This window comes from Lynx rufus, unplaced genomic scaffold (genome assembly GCF_022079265.1).
Source record: "Lynx rufus isolate CCGP_SWC_20201006 ecotype Redwood Valley unplaced genomic scaffold, mLynRuf1.p SCAF_9, whole genome shotgun sequence".
NCBI lineage: Eukaryota > Metazoa > Chordata > Mammalia > Carnivora > Felidae > Lynx > Lynx rufus.
The window spans coordinates 96,504,248-96,522,454 of record NW_025814897.1 but is presented as its reverse complement, the minus strand read 5'-3'; the positions used below and the strand labels follow the sequence as shown (position 1 = coordinate 96,522,454).

The 18,207-nt window shown below is 41.5% G+C and overlaps 1 protein-coding gene across 2 annotated transcripts in view; it reads right to left on the bottom strand.

Moving 5' to 3' along the window:
• The window catches only part of ALKBH3 (alkB homolog 3, alpha-ketoglutarate dependent dioxygenase), a 33,024-nt gene extending 17,731 nt beyond the window's left edge, over nt 1–15,293 (bottom strand). The window contains exons 1-8 of one of the 2 annotated variants that reach the window (XM_047071883.1): nt 15,204–15,293; nt 13,935–14,083; nt 13,525–13,628; nt 12,021–12,055; nt 9,108–9,155; nt 7,624–7,727; nt 6,035–6,123; nt 442–651 (exon numbers count right to left, since the gene is read on the bottom strand). In XM_047071883.1, the coding sequence (XP_046927839.1) occupies nt 442–651; nt 6,035–6,123; nt 7,624–7,727; nt 9,108–9,155; nt 12,021–12,055; nt 13,525–13,628; nt 13,935–14,013 (669 nt within the window). In that variant the 5' untranslated portion in view covers nt 14,014–14,083; nt 15,204–15,293. Of the gene's footprint in view, nt 1–441; nt 652–6,034; nt 6,124–7,623; nt 7,728–9,107; nt 9,156–12,020; nt 12,056–13,524; nt 13,629–13,934; nt 14,084–14,863; nt 15,150–15,203 lie in introns of those variants that run through there. The other variant, XM_047071884.1, reaches the window with a different exon arrangement.
• Between the last annotated feature and the right edge of the window lie 2,914 nt (nt 15,294–18,207).

Below are 18,207 nucleotides of genomic sequence, written 5' to 3'. Positions count from 1 at the left end.
AGCCTTCCTCAGGGGTGTCTTCCTCATGCTTTCTTCCTTTCCAGTCTTGTACCTCCCAGCTCGAGTCTTCCCTTTATAACCCCTCCTTCACAGCACTTATCATAATTTCAGTCATTTCAGTAATTAGTAACATCTGTCTATCCCCTGTATCCATGAGGACAGGAGCTATCTCTGTTCTTTCCACCAAAGGAAATGAGCCCCCGAAGCCTGGCACATGGCAAGCAATTTCTGTTGGATAAGTGAATGAATGAATAAATGGCCACTCTGGGAGACAAAAGGTAACCATGGGGTAGGCGATCAGTTGAACAGGTTTCAACAACAAAACATGTACTCTTACCCTCTAAACCTGAAAACAGCAGCTTTTAAGAACTCTACTTTTTTCACAGAATATTAGAAGGCAGGAAGAACATGAAAAAAAAAAAAAAAAGAGAGAATACTCACTGGTGGGGGCTTCCTTCTCATCTCAAAAGTGCGTGTGGCACCAAAACTCAGCGAAGCAATGATGGGACATCTCCCTAGCGACGGTTCATCGTCACTATGCCAGTCGACACTGTCTTTCTCATTTCGGTAAAGGTTGCAGAGCAAGGAGTTGAAGGTGTGGCCAGTGTTCTTTTCAATCTGGTCCTTCAGCGTGAGCAGCACAGGATGCCACTGCAATCATCAGGCCAAGAGAAGGGACAGCCACATGTAAAACAGAAAGTGCAAAGTCAGTCTTAAATCAACAGGGCCATGGAACAAGCAAAACACACTTGGAATGCAATAACCAATGGCAAGAGGAATAGTTTAATTCCCTCCCATTATTTCTATTTTGAAGCAAATTGACCTCTATCATTTTATTAAGGTACTAAAATTTGGTACAGCACTATCATGAGGACCAAGCCTTTCTACCCATCTCAACTGTTCTGTGTTAAATACATGACCCCACAAAGAAGCAAGTGTCATTATATTCAGGGCAGTCACTTCAGTGAGTCATTAAGAAGGTGAATGGAATAGTCTGGGCTCTGCCGCCATGGCTGATGGGTTGCCAGGTAGTTGGCAGATACAGACCGAAGTCTGAGGAATCAAACAACTTTTCTGCTGGGTGGCTCTCTGTTCATTCGATTTCTATTTTATCATGAATGACAGAATTGCTTTTAAAAAAGGTATTTAATATTTCCAGAGTGGCTATCTTCCTAAAAATAGAACCTAGAAGGAAAAAACATTGTACAGAATGGAATCATGACGTGGCCTTGATAAATACATGGGCTGTGAACTACATACAGTTTAAACAGATTCCACAGCCCTGTCTCCTGAGCACCCAGTTCTTGTATGTAGTTTATATTTGGAACACAGTCTTGCCACATATACTACAGGAAGCTATGACCCCTGACCTTACGCTGTACTTGGGGAGTTACAATCAGCATGGCTGTATTAGTTGTTAGAATTCTGTCCTTTCTCTTGGGGCGCCTGGGTGGCGCAGTCGGTTAAGCGTCCGACTTCAGCCAGGTCACGATCTCGCGGTCCGTGAGTTCGAGCCCCGCGTCGGGCTCTGGGCTGATGATGGCCCAGAGCCTGGAGCCTGCTTCCGATTCTGTGTCTCCCTCTCTCTTTGCCCCTCCCCCGTTCATGCTCTGTCTCTCTCTGTCCCAAAAATAAATAAACGTTGAAAAAAAAAAATTAAAAAAAAAAAAAAAAAAAAAAAAGAATTCTGTCCTTTCTCCAAGAAACCCCAAGTGCATTACAGAGCTTCCTTTATGACAGTGGTTCTCACACCACTATCAAAAATGATTGAGGACCCCCAAAGAACCTGTTTATATGGGCTGCAGCTATGATGTTTATCATGTTAAAAATTAAAACTAAAAAAATTAAACTATTGGTTAATTCATTAAAAAAAATACAAACCCATTATATGTTAATACAAATATTATCTTATGAAAAATAACTGTATCTTCCAATACAAAAAAAAAATGGCAGGAAAAGTGGCACTGTTTTGCATATATCTTTAATGTTTGTTTCAAGAGAGTTGATTCTCCTATCTGCTTCTGCATTCAATCTGTTACAATATGTTGTTTTTGTTGAAGTATATGAAGAAAATTGGCTTCACACGGATATGTAGTTAGAAAATGGAGGAGTCTTTTCCAGCCTTTCCAAATAATTGTGGATATTCTTTGATATTACACCAAAACTCAACAAGTACTGATTTCTTAAAGGTTAGTTACAGTGTGGAATCTGAAACCATATCAATAAACTTCTCATATTCTCTTACATTTAAATCCACTGGGCCAGACTGCACTTTGAGTGAGTCTTTTAATCTTGCATGATTCTGTAATATCAAGTATTGGTCATGTGGAAAATATTGATCCAATGAGTAATGCAGATCTCCTGCTGACACATTTCATTATACGATATAAAAAATCATATCCATTAATATTACCAATGATCTCATCAGAAAAGTCTAAGTAATAGGAAGAGGTCAGGCTCAAAGTGACAGATATGACTTTTTCCAAATTAGTAATTTTGCTTGGAAACTCAACTTTTATAAGTAACAAATCATATCTACTGTTCCCCTTGAAGTGACAGTCACTTCATTCATTTACGTCTGCCAAATATTCAAGTCTGAATAACTACAGTTTGTCTGTCAGTTGTTCTTCCAAATAAATGTGGTCCATGATAAAAGCAGATAGTTCAGCTATAGCTTAAACAATCACACAAGTGTTTTTCCTTGACAACCATTATACTTGGCTTTGTAGCAGGAGTGCTTTATGCATACCTTCCATTTCATCAAACTATTAAAAAGAGATGAACTCAAATATTGAGACTTAATAAAAGTAGTAATGTTTACTGCTTCGAGGAACATTCTTAAATGAAATCAGCTTTTTTTTCTTAAACTGGAAGTGCATGGTGGGGAAGAACACTGTGATTACTCATAATAGTCTGGCAACAACACCCTGATTCATGCTAAGATACCAACAGTTCTATCCACCGTTACTTTTGTATCGTCAACACAAATTAGGCACAGTGAAAGTGTCACGTATCATATAGTTTTAGTATTATTACAGAGATAGTTTTGACCTGTGGACTCCCCAAAAGGATTTAGTGGACCCTTCCAGGTATCCACAGAGTCTACTTTAAAAACTCTACTTTAAAGAATCCCTTCAAAGTCATGTTCAATGTATTGCAGTGAAGGAATACATCTTCAGCAAGGCAAGCATAATATTCTAAGTATATCCCATGGCTACTGTCAGGTAAAACTGCCACGGAATCACTCAGCTTTGCTGTGATGTAGAAATTGTGGTAAACTGGGGTTCCTTATTATGGATATGAACATTACATTCTACGCAGAGGATTTTTTAAAATAAACAATGACAACAACAAACCAAACTCACATCAGTGAAACATAAATGTTATTAAACTAACCTATGTTCAAGAGAATAAATGTCAAAGTGAAATTCCATAATAATGTTAGCAAGCTGTATTTCCTATTTGTTTTATGGCTATTATCTTCACGGAGATAAAGATCAGATGCTAGAATTATACACTTAGCAAGAAAAACAAGAAAGTAAAAGAGGAAGATAGCTTTTCTGCAATGTGACTGGGAAACTAATTAGCACTTCCCTGACTTGCTTAGGGACTGAGCACTGTGATAACTCCAAGTTTGCATTATGTTTCTAAGTGGGTATATATTTTTACTGGCTATTTTTGGTGGTGAAGTAAGGAGAAAAAAGGGGATAATGAACTAGAGGATTAATTTAGACTCTCCAACCAATACTCTATATACAGATCCCTCAGAACTGAATGTCTAAATTAAAATTCAGCATCATCTCACCGTTCAGTGAAGGCATTCTATCCTTAAAAGACATTTGAGGAAAAGAGTATGAGAAAATATGAATCACAGAAGTAAAAGGACCTATTCAGTGGATTTCAAAGTGTTTTGCACAGTCCTAGGTACCACAGAGGTGTCTCTCTGGGATTATGGGAGGACAGAAGAAGGGTCAAGCTGGGGGGACCCCAGCCAGTCAAGGCACTCCTTGGTTTTCACACATCAGGTTCATATAAGATTTAGGTCAAAAAAGACTAAAGGAAGTTTAATAACCTCTGACTGAATTTGCCTCTGTGCTTTGGGTTATTAAGCTTGAGGTAATAATAATTTTTAAAGTTAAAATTAAACAAGAACCCCGAACACACACATATACCCTTAAAAAAACCTATGAAAGAGGCATCTCTTTTGATTTTGTTCAAGATGGGATATAAACAAACTAAATCTGTTAGCAGTAAATACAAAGTTATAAGCCAGCCAAATTCAAATTAAAGAATTCTAATTTGACAACCTTAACATCTAACAAAAAAGCTTGCTTCAATAAATTAGGGTATGTACACGTAGATTATGGAATATTATGTAGCTATTAATATGATGTAAAAGACTATTCAATGATATATGTTAAGGATATAGTTAAATGAAATGCAGTGTACCTAATTGTTATTTTTATAGAAAAACTCTATATATTTACCTAAAAAAAAAAAAAAAGACTGGAGCCAAACATTAGGTGGAAGAATTATCCAAAATTTTAATATTCTTCATGCTTATCTATAGTTTCTAAATTTCCAATAATAAATTCATATTACATACATTGTAAGAAAAAGACTGTCATTAAAAAATTCTTTTGAAGGGTTGTCAAAAAGTCCTCAAAGCGTAAACAGCCATTCTATCAGGATATCTCATGTGCCTTATGTTTATTCTAAAGCAGTGGTTCTCAGCCAAGGGTAATTCTGCCCCCCTCTCCACCCGCCCCCAGCAGATGCCTGGCAATGTTTAGAGTCATTTCTGTTGTCACAACTGGGTGAAGAGTGCTTCTGGCATCTACCGGGTACACGTCATGGATACTGCTAAACATCCCACGACGTACAGGACAGCCCAACAACAAAGAATTACCCAGCCCAAAATGTCAGTAACACCAAGGTTGAGAAATCCTGTTTTAAAAGATGAGCTAAAATGATGACAAAGAACTTCTTCCCTAGAGCCTGTTTAATCCTCAACTTCTCTGCTATGGCTGTTGACAAGAAGGTAAATTAATTCTGACAGAAATGTGGCCAGCCATCTGTTGGATTGATCTAATTTCGTTCTCTTCATGTTTCCAAATCAACCTCAGATATAAAGGGTCTCAGCCTTTCCCTGGGTCACATTCTAAATGCAGCCCTACAAACAAAAGCATGCAGCTATCTCCTTATGTGAAAAAGCCATGTCCCCACTCCCATCCCCATCAATATTCTGTCCCTGAACATGTTAGTAAAGTGGTAGTTTATTACAACAAATTACTAGAAGCTCTAAAATGTGTCATATTTCTATGTATCCCAAAGCCATTAAGCAAAACTCCGTTTTCTTCAAAGTCTCTTTCAATAAAGCATAAAATTATTTGCCAAAGGGCAAGATTCCAGGAACTAAACAGGGAGCTATTTCTTGGACCTTAACTCTATCCTTTGGACAAGCTTAATTTATATACTAGAATCTCTTTGTCTACTGTCATGGAAACTTTTAAAAACAAAAGATGTGAAATAAGAAATAAGCCAAAGCAATGATAAGATGGAAGTCTAAGAACTACAGCCACAGAATGAGTACAAAGTCAACAAGAAAAATACCAGATTTTTTCACAAATGGCAAAAGAGCCTGAGAAATGGAAGGAGATGTTCTGACCTCACTGGCCAGTCATAAGAACTTGGCTCCACAGCAAACGTGTACAAGGGTGTACACAGAAGGCTATGGCCAGAAAAGCTGGGGGAAGGAAGGGATGTGAAGAAATGGTTCCTCTTCCTGAAATCCTTGAGTCTGGTTCCAGTTTATTCTAGTTCCAATTTTTTTCTCATCCTCAGAGTTTATCTCTAGATCAAAAAGCACATTAAGAGTGACAAGCACAAAAACTCAGTGTTTGAACCCAGAGGATTTTTTAAACTAGGAACCATCATGCAACTCTGCAAGCTATTTTATAGTACTGTTATTTTATAGTACTCTACATTTATAGTACACAGTCCATAAAACCATACCAACAACATTCCAACATACGTGAGCATTTGGTTCCATAGTGATTCTTGAATAAGTGTAAGGAAGTTCTCCATACCATGCTGTAAGTCTTGGTTGCTTGTAAGTTACATCTGAGAAAGAAAATACAGGGCCTTTGAAATGGTTTAACGCTATTTAAGGTGTACCTACTGAGCACCATGCAATGTGCAAGAAGCTATGAGAAATACAAAGGCAGAGTAAAGATGGGCTCTGACCCACGGTTCCACCTTGAGGACATGGGATTTCAGGAGAAGAATGGGTAAGAGCTCAAAGAAAGAAGACAAGAGAAGGTATGTTGGCAGAAACCGTATTGGCAAAGCTCTGAGAGTACATGTGACTCGTTTGCATCAGTGATGACATAAACAAGGGCGGAGTCGCACTTCAGAAAGGTTCAGATTAGAGAAGGTCTAAAAAGCAGGATATGGAGTCTGAACCCTCATTGGCAGGAATCTGTGGCACCAACATCCATATAAGAAACAAGATAAACTGTTCATCCATGTGCCACCTTTTGATTTTGATGAAGAAAAAAGTGCTCTGACCAACCATAGCATGTAGCTGACTGTAGTCAGAAGTTTTTGATGTTCAATATATTTAGTAGGGGGTTATCCACAATCTACTATTTTTTCCCACAATTGATATCAACTGCTACAATAAGAACAATAATTATAAAGGCAGCTAACATTCACTGAAGGCTTACTTGTATGCACCAGTCATTCTACTAAGCACTTATCATGCATTACCTCCCTTAATCATCACAAGATAGGTATTATCATTAGTCCATTTTACAGACCAGAAAACCAAGAATTGGAAAACTATGTAACTGTAATTTGCCTAAAATTAACAATTAGTTTGAATGACAAAGCCAGCAATCAAAGCCAAGTCTGCCACTGCTGTGGAATCTCTGGGAGTTAGGAGAAAAAGCAGACTCCTATTCTGACTTCCAAGTCCCACAAATGAAGCCAGTATACTCTGCCTCTTTCTTTACAGAAAATCTGAATTCACACAACGTGCCCGACAGGAAATTTTACGCTAGGGCATAGACGCCCTCCAGTGGACACCTCTGGTCCAGCAGCTGTGCTGCTTGTGGGTGACCACGGAGGAGCAGGCTCCGAGTCCTGTCATCTTTGCAAGTTCAGGAGAGTACAAATGCTGAAATGGAAAGACACTGGACTCTTCTACTGAAACTAAAATGAGGATAAAAAGCTGGCAATAAGGATCATACAAGAACGTATGCCGAACAGATTTGGAAAAAAGAAAGCTCTGGAGGTTTCTATGAAGAAAGAGGTAAGCTGTCACTATTTGAAGTAATAATGGTAGCAAACAAACTCAAAAAGATAGAAGTATGTCAAGCACAGGTCAGCCAAACCACATATCCTCTGGTTCCTTGAACTGCCACCTCCTGGCTCCTGCCCTGTTCTCTGACCTCTGGGCCTTCCACCTGCTCTTTCATCTGCCTGGAACACTCTTCCCTGTCCCTTTTGGCTGGCAAATCCCTACTCTTCTGTTTAATTAAGACTGGCCGTGGTGAAAGAAGCAACGGTGTCTCTAGAGAGACCAAGTGGCAACAAGTGCCATCTCAGACACGTGCTTACCCTCTCTGATGCCGGTCCTCTGTTTCCAGGGAACAACCTCACAAAGTTGTTCCAATACCCAGTCGGCTTCTTTCAGGTCAACAAAGCCAGGATATAAACACACCCTTGATGAAGAAAGAACCATTATTAACTAAAGAACACAGAAAAGATGGGCTAGTCTCTAACCATTAGTGAAGTCAGTTAATTTGGATGCTTCCTTTCATGGGTAGATGAACTCATCTTGCCATACCTCCCCTGGCAAGCAGGACATGATGTTCCAGATGTGAAACAAACTTTCACGTTAAGACAAATAAGAGGCAATAAAGGAAAAAGAACGCATGAGGGCTTTTACAGACACACTTCAAATACTGCTCCCCTACCACTTGCTGTGAAACTTTGGGTAAATTACGTAACTTCTATGAAGGCTGGTTTTTCTTACCTGTAACACAAAAATGATATCCCCCTCACAGGCTCACTGTGAAAAGCAAACTAACAAAATGCCTGGCCCTGTGTTATTCTAACAATTGGTTGTCTTCTGAGACTATGTCAGTTGTAGGGAAAACGACCATTTATGACTGTATCAAAATAAACACTTCCAAATGAGGGTTCTTTCTGTCACTGAATATATACTTATTTCATTAATGCCAAGTCAGCTCAAAATCATTTTGGATATCCTTCTTTGTTCTGAAAGCCCTTGGAACATTCTGTCAAACTTCACTCTTTGAAGGTATCTTTGATTTTTTCAGAGCCAAAACGCACCTGAAGCCATACCTGTTTAACAATGAGATGCGACCAAAATAATGCAACTGGTTTTCCTGTGTGACTGTTAAACTTGCTTTAAAAGAGATTCTGAAGCTCTTGCTAAGCAATTCATTTAGATATGCAAGTTCTGATATATTTATTTTAAATGGCCATTTAAAATAAATTATTTTATAGTGACTTAGCAAACTCATGCATTAAGGGGATGCTTCCAAAATTTTCATTTTAATAATGATTAATGCCTACTATACCCTAAATTGCACATGCTTTAACTTTAATGAAATCTACCTTAATGTAGATTAAGGTATTAACTTACTCATGTAGATTAAAGATTAACATAATGTAACACATATAAAAATATATGTAGTAATATGATTAATGCGATAATAAATGAAATGATATATATAATGTAATATAATAGTAATAAAATGGAGCATTCAAAGAACAGAAGTAGAGGCTAGGTCACCTGTAATTTTAAGTTACTATGTGGTACTAGGAGAAAGTACTTAATCTCCCTGGGTCTCATTTTCTCACCTGAAAAATTGCAGAATAGTTACTACACCTGACAGAGAGGCTATGAAAATGTTTTGGAGTCAGAAATGTTATATAAAAAGAGGTATTACCAAAGTCTCACTCCCCAAGATTTTCAGAGGCAGAAGTTACCTATCTCAAGTAAGGGAGTAGAACATTTTAAGAGACTATTAACTGAAAAATAATTATGAACTTTCCAGGGAGGATTCACTTACCTAGATACACCTGTGGGTGACACGCTGATATCATACACACCTTCTCTGCTACATAAATCAAGAAAACAGACTCATTGGTATCAGGCAAAATAATACACTCCACCCAGTGGAAGGGCTGTGCTTTGCAGTTTCCAAACTCCTGATCACCAGAATGATTTCACAACGAGGGTGCACTATGAGGGAGGCCTAACCCCACCTTCTTCCACCAGCGAGACGAAGAGTAAGATGGTGGCAGACCACTGATGTCACTGGGAATTGAATCCTGATGGAATCAGGCCATGGAGACAAAAACTGAGATAAAATAAATTCTGATTCTACCCCTCTGTACGTCATCCACAATTGAGGCTGCTATGGTCCAGAAATCTATCACACGAAGGGGTACCAAACAGCACATCCCTTTGGAGACCCTGGAATAGGTGCATTTAACAGGAAGCAAGTCCATCTCAGGGCTATGAGCTGCTGTTGCTTTCAGATACATGTCTAATGAGGTTCCTGCCTGATTAAAAAAGGTTCCCCACCAACTTTTCAAGGGTCCCATGATGTGGCTCCACTCCCTGACAGCTCCCACCCACTCATGATCCTCCCATTGCTATTTGGAATCTCCTGAATACACTACCGTATTTCTAATCCTGCTTTTCTACAAGCTGGAATACCCCCTCGCCCTCCTCCGTCATCTGGCACCCGCAATCCAACCCACCCGAGCTTTGGTCCCACAGAAAATTCTAATTCATCCTTCAAAATCTCAGCTCAGTCTCACCTCCTGTAGCGCTTTCCTGACCATTAATCCACCCAAATAATGTTAACCATCTCATTCTCCATGCTACCAGTAGACCTTACTATAAGTCTACTGTTTCAAGATATACACTACTGCAATTTACCTTATTACATGTCTATTTCATTTACAAGACTGTGGGCTACTGACGGGCAAGCAATGGGTTACCGTTGTTTCCCAGTGCCTAGAACATAGTAGATGGGCAGTAAAAAGCTTAGAATTTAACCAAATGTGCAAAAGTACAAAACTGCTCCAGATGTGCAAGGTGGTGAGGTCCACAGTGAGAAAACAGACACCCAGACTGCATAGGTTCCTATGCCAGAATAATGGTGTCAGATCCTCCCAGACAGGGGTAAGTTACAGAAAATAATATAAAGGGACAGTGTTCACATCACCCTCTGTCATGCGAGCCAGAAGTTCATGATCTGTGAGCTGGGCTCTCAGGCAGATTGTGCAAGCCCCTCTGAGCCAAAATGTAGGCAGGGCTATTGTCACATACATTTATCATGTCTCTAAATGAGCGGCCTATAGTTTCCCATAGTGTGAACACAATGTTTCAGTGTGATATATTTTGGGCCACATTAAGAAACTGGCTCAGTTCAAATGTGGGTGACATTTCTGGTTATTAAATAAAAATCTAACAGAGCTAACTTTACATAACCAGAATTAACAAATGCTGGGATCAAACAGGAAGTTTTGTCATTTTGCTATGACCTGAATATTCACAACTGCCCATTTTTTCAGCCTGAATGTCCCACATGTACCTCGTAATAGGTTTCATGGTTTTGTTTCTTCTCTTTATCACCAATGGAGGCAATGTCACACAGGTACTTACAAACAATCAAAGAGTGTTAGAGCTACCACACTCTGCCTTAAGTGACTATGTGGTCCAAATCCTAATATCACAGACAAGGAAACTAAAGTCCTGAGAAATGGCCTTAACTTACCTAAGGACTCGTTACATAGCTAACTAGTGGTAAGGCCACAACTTTGATACCCTCTTTCAAAGTATGATGACCTCGTGTTAGTTTCACATTTTTCTAAGCTATACAAGTCGACCTGCAAATAGCCAAACAGACTAACAGATTGTTCATGAGCAATAACATGCAAACGCTAATTTGTTAAAATAAAAGGATGCTTGGGGCACCTGGATGGCTCAGTCGGTTAAGCGTCCGACTTTGGCTCAGGTCACAATCTCGCAGTCTGTGAGTATGAGTCCCACGTTGGGCTCTGTGCTGACAGCTCAGAGCCTGGAACCTGCTTCGGATTCTGCGTCTCCCTCTCTCTCTGTCCCTTCCCCACTCACACTGTCTCTCTTCCTCAAAAATAAATAAACATTAAAATAAATAAATAAATAAATAAATAAATAAATAAATAAAAGGATGCTTTCTACTGGCAATTTATGTACATCAGATGGAAACTGAAAAGCAGGAAAAGAGAAGTCAAAGCATCTTTCGTTAATTTTGGAAAAGAATGTTTTATATGCTGCTCAGTATAAGAGGAATTATAAATTAAAGAGGTTATTTTATATACAGATCAATTTAAGAATTTAAACTGCTCTGGAACAAGTAAGTAAACATTTAAAGCCCTCTAGATTTCTAACAGCTTTCATAAGCATTGCTAGTCAAACAGTACCTAACTAAAGTCTTCTCAAATATCCAGGTTTTAAGGACTAGGAAAAAACCTCCCTGTCTTTTTTTTCTTTTTTTAAGTAGGCTCCACACCCAGCGTGGAGCCCAACATGGGGCTTGAACTCACGAACCTGAGATCAAGACCTGAGCTGAGATCAAGAGGTGGACACTCAACCAACGGAACCATCCAGCTGCCCCCACTCTGTCTTTACCTAGGAGATATTTTCACTTACTGTCTGCAGATATCTTAGTGAAACAGGGTCAAGAAACCTACACAAGTCAGAGATCAACGTACAGGCATCTTATGGCATTTTCCACACCATTAACAAATTGTGAAAGGTTTCCCAAAAGACCAAGTTTAAAGATGTCTAAGATACAAATACCCCAGCCTAAAATTAAGACAGTAATTGGGCCATTAGCTTCCTTCCAGCTGGAAAAAAACTGGGTGAGTTATCTGGGCTCTCCATTTTACTGCGGGCAAAAAATACAGTATGGCAGCAAATTACTTACTCAATCACTCGTGGCTCTGGGGCTCTGCGTACTACCTGCAAGGAACAGGCAGATTTTACTTCTGGAATGATCCCTAATCCTCAGGAAGACTTATCTGCAGGATTATCATATCCTCTCATTACTGGTAAAAATAAATCAAGTTTAAAACTATCCTTTTTTATTCCAAGCTCTTACTATGCCACTAGAGACCCGTGTCTGCTTTTCTTAGAACTACTTCACAGTTACTAGTGGGGCAAGAAAAAATAATAAAAGTAGAATCAATCCATTTTCCAAGCACCCAGTAATTCTGGAAAAATCTTTCCAGGAGATTTTTTTTTTTAATGTTTATTTATTTTTGAGAGAGAGAGAGAGAGAGAGAGACATGGCATAAGTGGGGGAGGGGCAGAGAGAGAGGGAGACACAGAATCTGAAGCAGGCTCCAGGCTCTGAGCTGTCAGCACAGAGCCCAACATGGGGCACGAACTCATGAGCTGTGAGATCATGACCTGAGCTGAAGTCGGACGCTCAACCGACTGAGCCACCAGGCGGCCCAGGATATTTTTAAAAATAGAAGATACATGAAGAAATAAGTCTTAATCGTTATTTTTACAAGCACTACTAAAGCAAAATGCCTGATTTTTAATAACATGTTCCCATGCTATTAAAAAACAGTGAATCTTCACTATTTCCTACAACTTTTCCCCCATGGGGAAAAAACGCTAAAAAATCAGGCATTGTAGTAGTTGAAAACTTCAATCCAATTCCAGAGACACCTGCTACACTAGTACTAAAGACAGCAAGGGTTTAGGACTGTTAGAACTCAGATAACCAGGGCGCATGGGTGGCTCGTTCAGTTGAGCGTCTGACTTCAGCCAAGGTCACGATTTCACAGTTGGTAGGTTTGAGTCCCCTGCCGGGCTTTGCACTGACTATGCAGAGCCTGCTTAGGATTCTGTCTCCCTCTCTCTCTCTCTGCTTATTCCTTGCTCATGCATACGCATTCATTCTCTCTCTCTCTCTCTCTCTCTCTCAAAAATAAACATTAAAAAAAAAAAGGGGGCCCCTCGGTGGTTCAGTTGGTTAAGCATCTGATTCTGGATTTTGGCTCAGGTCATGATCTCCCAGTTCGTGGGATCAAGCCCCACAGAGCCTGCTTGGGGTTCTCTCCCTCTCTCCCTCTCTCTACACCTCTCCCTGCTCACTCTCTCTCTCAAAATAAATAAATAAACATTTAAAAAAAAAGTACTCCGATAACCAATGTAAGCACTAGTCATGTAAGCACTAGTCATGGTATAACCTCCTTGCCCCCAAAGTGGGAACTTTATACAGCCATGAGTTGGGAGCAGACTAGAAAGAAATCTTCAGATACACTAAGGAGCTGATAGTCCGCATTTCATTATTATTATTATATCCCTTGCATGCTCCTTTTATTAGCGAATGTATTCAGTCACTATTTGAGGATCTACTGTGTGACTACAGCTTTTACAAGCAAACCTCTTAGTGTTGTGAGAGAAAAAGAATTTACCTCCTGGGGTTCTCTGAATACGAACTGTCTATCCAAAAGATGATGCTCCTTGTTTGTCCAGGTCTGACCAGGCCTCTGGTGGAGATGGCTCTTAGCAGTGGTAGCTACAGTAAGGCAAGAACAGACTCAAACCAGACTCCAAAATGTCTGCTCTACTGAGCAAGAGCCAATAGAGTCTACTTGAAGATAATGTACATTACATCTAGAAATTAATTAGTAAAGTCTGTCGAAGACCCCAAAACACACACTGTAAGGTTTGAGAGCAGGCACTAAATATGAGGAATACTAAATATCAACCCTCAGTAAAAGATCGCCATCAAGAAAATCAAAGTACCAGCTACGTTTTAAATAATTCCTTAACATCTACTGAAATGCAGGTGCATTCACACAAGGTCCCCACAGGTTCTTGCCTGGCTGAGCAGTGGCCTGGCTCTTAGCAGGGCCAGCCCAGGCTCCCTGCACTCGGGCTCGCCGTCTTTTGTCTTCCATGTTGACCAAAAAGGCTTCTGCTCTTAGCTTTCAGAACATTTCATTCCTGATTAAAACCACCCAATGGTATCTGTTTAAAAAAAAAAAAAAAAAAAAAGGAAACTGCATTTAGTTAGGATTATGAGAGCGTAGACTACCTAAGGGAGTAATTATAATCCTTTCAAGCTCAATAGCATTCAGAGATTCTACATCAAAAACCACTTTTTTGGCATTTTTGCCAATGAAATTTTAGCTCACAGCCCACATACAGGAGCACAGGTACAAAAAGACAAAAACGGGGCGATTCACAGCACATGTTCTGAACCTATGATCCATTTCTTTACTGATCTAAGAAGGCTTCACATCTCAAGTTCTCAAATGTTACCAGCTCATCTTATGGCTTATTTAGCCCACCAATTTCCAGACCTTCCCAGATCTTCCGAGCTGAGATGGGCCCAGGAATCTGTACATTTAACAAATTTCCCCAGGTGGGTAAGGGCGTGTAGCTCCTTCTCATTTAATAGGTGGGGAGACGACGGAGACTGCCATCTGCCCAAAAAGAGTTCATGGCAGAGTCAAATACTAACCCTCCACTCCCACCAGATGTGTAGAGGAAGTTTGTATTTTCTCTCAACTGAGACCATAAAAGCTCTTAACACGACCATTGCTCTGGTCACAGGGGAGTAATATTATGTGCCAGGGGACAGCTGTTGAAAATAACAGATTTCGGGGCCTCCCCCTAGACCCAATGATTTTGTGGCGTCCCAGAAACTGTTTAACTAACCCCACCTTCCACCCTGGGATTCTTTACCCCATACAAAGCTTGAGAACCCTGCAGAAGGCAAACAAACAAACAAACAAACAAAAAAACCAAAACACGAGGGCTCTGGCGCCAGCCTGGCTCGCTCTGAACCTAAATCTATCAGTTCCCAGCTGCATGACCTGTGTCAGATGACTTCACCTTTCCGCGCCTCAGTTTCTTCCTCTGTTAAGAGGGGAACCAATACCTCTCTCACCACTGAAAAAGGCTGGTCCTCAAGAAGAGTGCGCAACTTTCCCTATTATTAGACTCTTCTCTTCCAGGAGCCCCGGGATGCGGTCCCAGAGGTAGGCCGGGAAGGGTCCTCGGGGGACGGTCCCCACACCCCCAGGCACCGAGCGGGGGGCCGGGTCGCCACAGCAGCAGCGGAGCCGGGCGCGCAGGTACAAACCTGCTCGGTCCCGAGGCGAACCCCGCCGTCCCGGAGCCGCTCCGCCGCCTGCGCTTGGGGAACCTTTAGGGTGCAGCACCGACTCCAACAGCTCGCAACCACGGGCCGCGGCGTCAGGCATTTCCTCCTGACGTCACGCGCCGCCACCGCCGCCGCTTCCGGCGCCACCCTCCAGAGTCCGGGCAGCTCCGCGATCCCTGCGCAGGGAGGGCCGGGTCGCTAAAGGCGCCGGTGGGCGGGCCGGGATTGGACCCGAGCACAGATTGAAGGTGGTGTGGAGCCGGGTGAGGAGTGGGGCGTGGCGAGGGTGGGAAAGAAGGCGTGTTTGCCAGGCCCAGGTACCGCTGGACATAGTCCCCCCTTCACCCCCGCCTCCCGCCTCCGAAAGCCAAACTGCAGAAGTCTAAGCTCCAGCATCGTTGGTCTATACGGAGTGACAGGGTACCTGCGGGGCTGGTGGAAGGGCGACAGGGTTGGGAAACCAGGTAGTGACGTGCTAAGTAGAAGGATTTGAATTCTACCCTGAAAGCTCTGGAGAATGTAATATGCACTTCCTTTGTGCCCCCATTGCAGCCTGTGCACACTTCCATCAATAACACAAAGAGTCATGGGACCACACCTTCTCCGTGGCTCTCCACTGCTAACCAAATTTTGCTTGAGTGAACAGACCTCAGTTTCAGTCCAGACGACACCATTTACTAGATGTATAATCTAGGGCGAATTCTCCATTTCTTTATGAAATTGGCATAGCTCTTGTTGGGAGGGCTAAATGCGGTAATGCATTTAAAGAATTTAGCAGGATGCTTGAAACACAATAGAAATTCAATTGATACTAAGAGTGTCTTCTCTTCACCCCATCTGAGTTTTTAAGAAGCATCTTTAAACTGGCCATGTTAAACCATGTGTCTTACACTGTGAAAATAGCAAACGTAGCACTGAACTGCCTGTTTTGTGTGGCTTATTCTCTAAGACCTACCAAATAGTAGTCACTGTGGAAGTCTTTGAAATAAGACTTGTATTATATACTGCTTACCTAGAGAAGTTCAGTGTACCCCACCAATCTAATCTTCACAGCACCCATCATTCTTTGTTATACTTTGTGACAATGAAGGAAAATGATTTATCCTAGAACTGAAAGGAGAGAAAAGTGGTAAGGCCAGACTATAATTTTTGCCTTTTTTTTTTTTTTTTTTGGTCCCCATCAACTAGTAATTTGTCAGTGTCTGTTTCTGGTTCAGGAACCTTGGCTGTGTCTTCTAAAGAATGCCATTCTTTCTTTTCAATGATTATGGTTTTGGAACAGGAACAAAGAAGTTTGGATTGAGGACTCCCTAAAAGTAGTGATTAACACATCTTCAGCCTCCAAGTAGAACATTTCTCAAAAATCAATCTACGGCCTGCTTGCTTCCAAAATAACTGCATTTTTAACAATCACCTGCATTTTTACCAAGTGCTCAAGGTGATTCGAATGCAGAGAAAGTTTAGAAACCTTTAGGATGCATGTCAGTTGACAAATCATTCCCGTTTGTCTGACACTAAGAGGTGTTCCAGGAGATAGGACTTTAAGTGCTAAAGGCAGGACAGTACCAGGCAACTGAGATGGCTGGTTACCCTAAATACGTGAGATTATATAGCATTAAAAAGATGTTCTTTTGAGTCTTACTCCCTGGGTTTCCCCCATTTCTATTTGCAGTATTTGTGTTTTCATCAGGGGGTGGTGGTGGAGACCGTGGGAGAGGGAATGAAAGCGAGGTGCGATGCCAGTTATCAGCCCACTCATTCTCAGCTCCAAACCCATCCTCCAGAACCCTGCTTGCAATCCTGGAACATTTCTCCCTTGCAGTTTGGTCTGACGTTAAGCGTCAACAGTAGAGGGTGCTGGAGGGACATTAGAGGAGGAAGTGGTTCTTCCTGATTCCAGAGTGCTCCTCCCAGATGGCTGGGCAATGCAGAGCAGCCAACGGTGTTTGGCATCTCTTTGTGGGCTGGACTGGAATGTTAGTGGCATTTACAGCCTTGTTAAGTTCCTCTTGTGAAGTTAAGGCACCGATTGGGAAGGAATGGGATCCCCAAATCTGAAATAGTGACATCTACTTGGACTGACATTCTTGAACACCCAAGTCACCCTGAACCTCCCTGGGCAGGGGCAGTAGCTTGCTCTCCTGTGTCTGAGGAGACTTTTGCTTGAAAACCCTGTGAAACGCTCACCTGGAGCAGATAACTTGAAAAATGCAGCCTAGATCTGAACTTCCTAACAGGTGGAGGGTGCTTCCACAGTTGTGCCTTCCTTGGTGGTTGTGTGTGTGTGTGTTGTGTGTTGTGTGTTGTGCACGCACACCTGCCCGGACCTAGATGTGGTAGTGGCTTTTCCCTATATCTACTGTTTTCTGTATTCTTATTATTTTCCTTTCCCCTTGTAGGTGATACCCTATAACGATTATTTTTTCCCCTGAATTATACTGTATAGTTTCTGTCTCCCATTCGATTCCTAACTGTTACAGTGCGGTTGTGATATCAGGGGTTGGGAGCAATAGCGGGCAAGTGGCTGGCTCCAGAGTTGGTCTCGAACTGTAAGTAATCATTTTGGCTCTCATTTGGTCTCCCTTGCTCTCCCTGGCCCTTTACTCTTGTGCTGCTCTCGTTTCCCTTCACCTGAGACAGGCTTCCCAAAATTGCAGATCGGTTGTGCCGATCTGGTCGCCTTGCCTCTACTCTGAAACCAGCATTTCAGAGTATGGTTGGAAGACCATCTGCATCAGAGTTGCTAAGGGATGCTTGTTAAAAATGAAGATAGGGGTGCCTGGGTGGCTCAGTCGGTTAAGCGGCCAACTTCGGCTCAGGTCATGATCTCGCGGTCCGTGAGTTCGAGCCCCACGTCGGGCTCTGTGCTGACAGCTCAGAGCCTGGAGCCTATTTCAGATTCTGTGTCTCCCTCTCTCTGACCCTCCCCCGTTCATGTTCTGTCTCTCTCTGTCTCAAAAATAAATAAATGTTAAAAAAAATG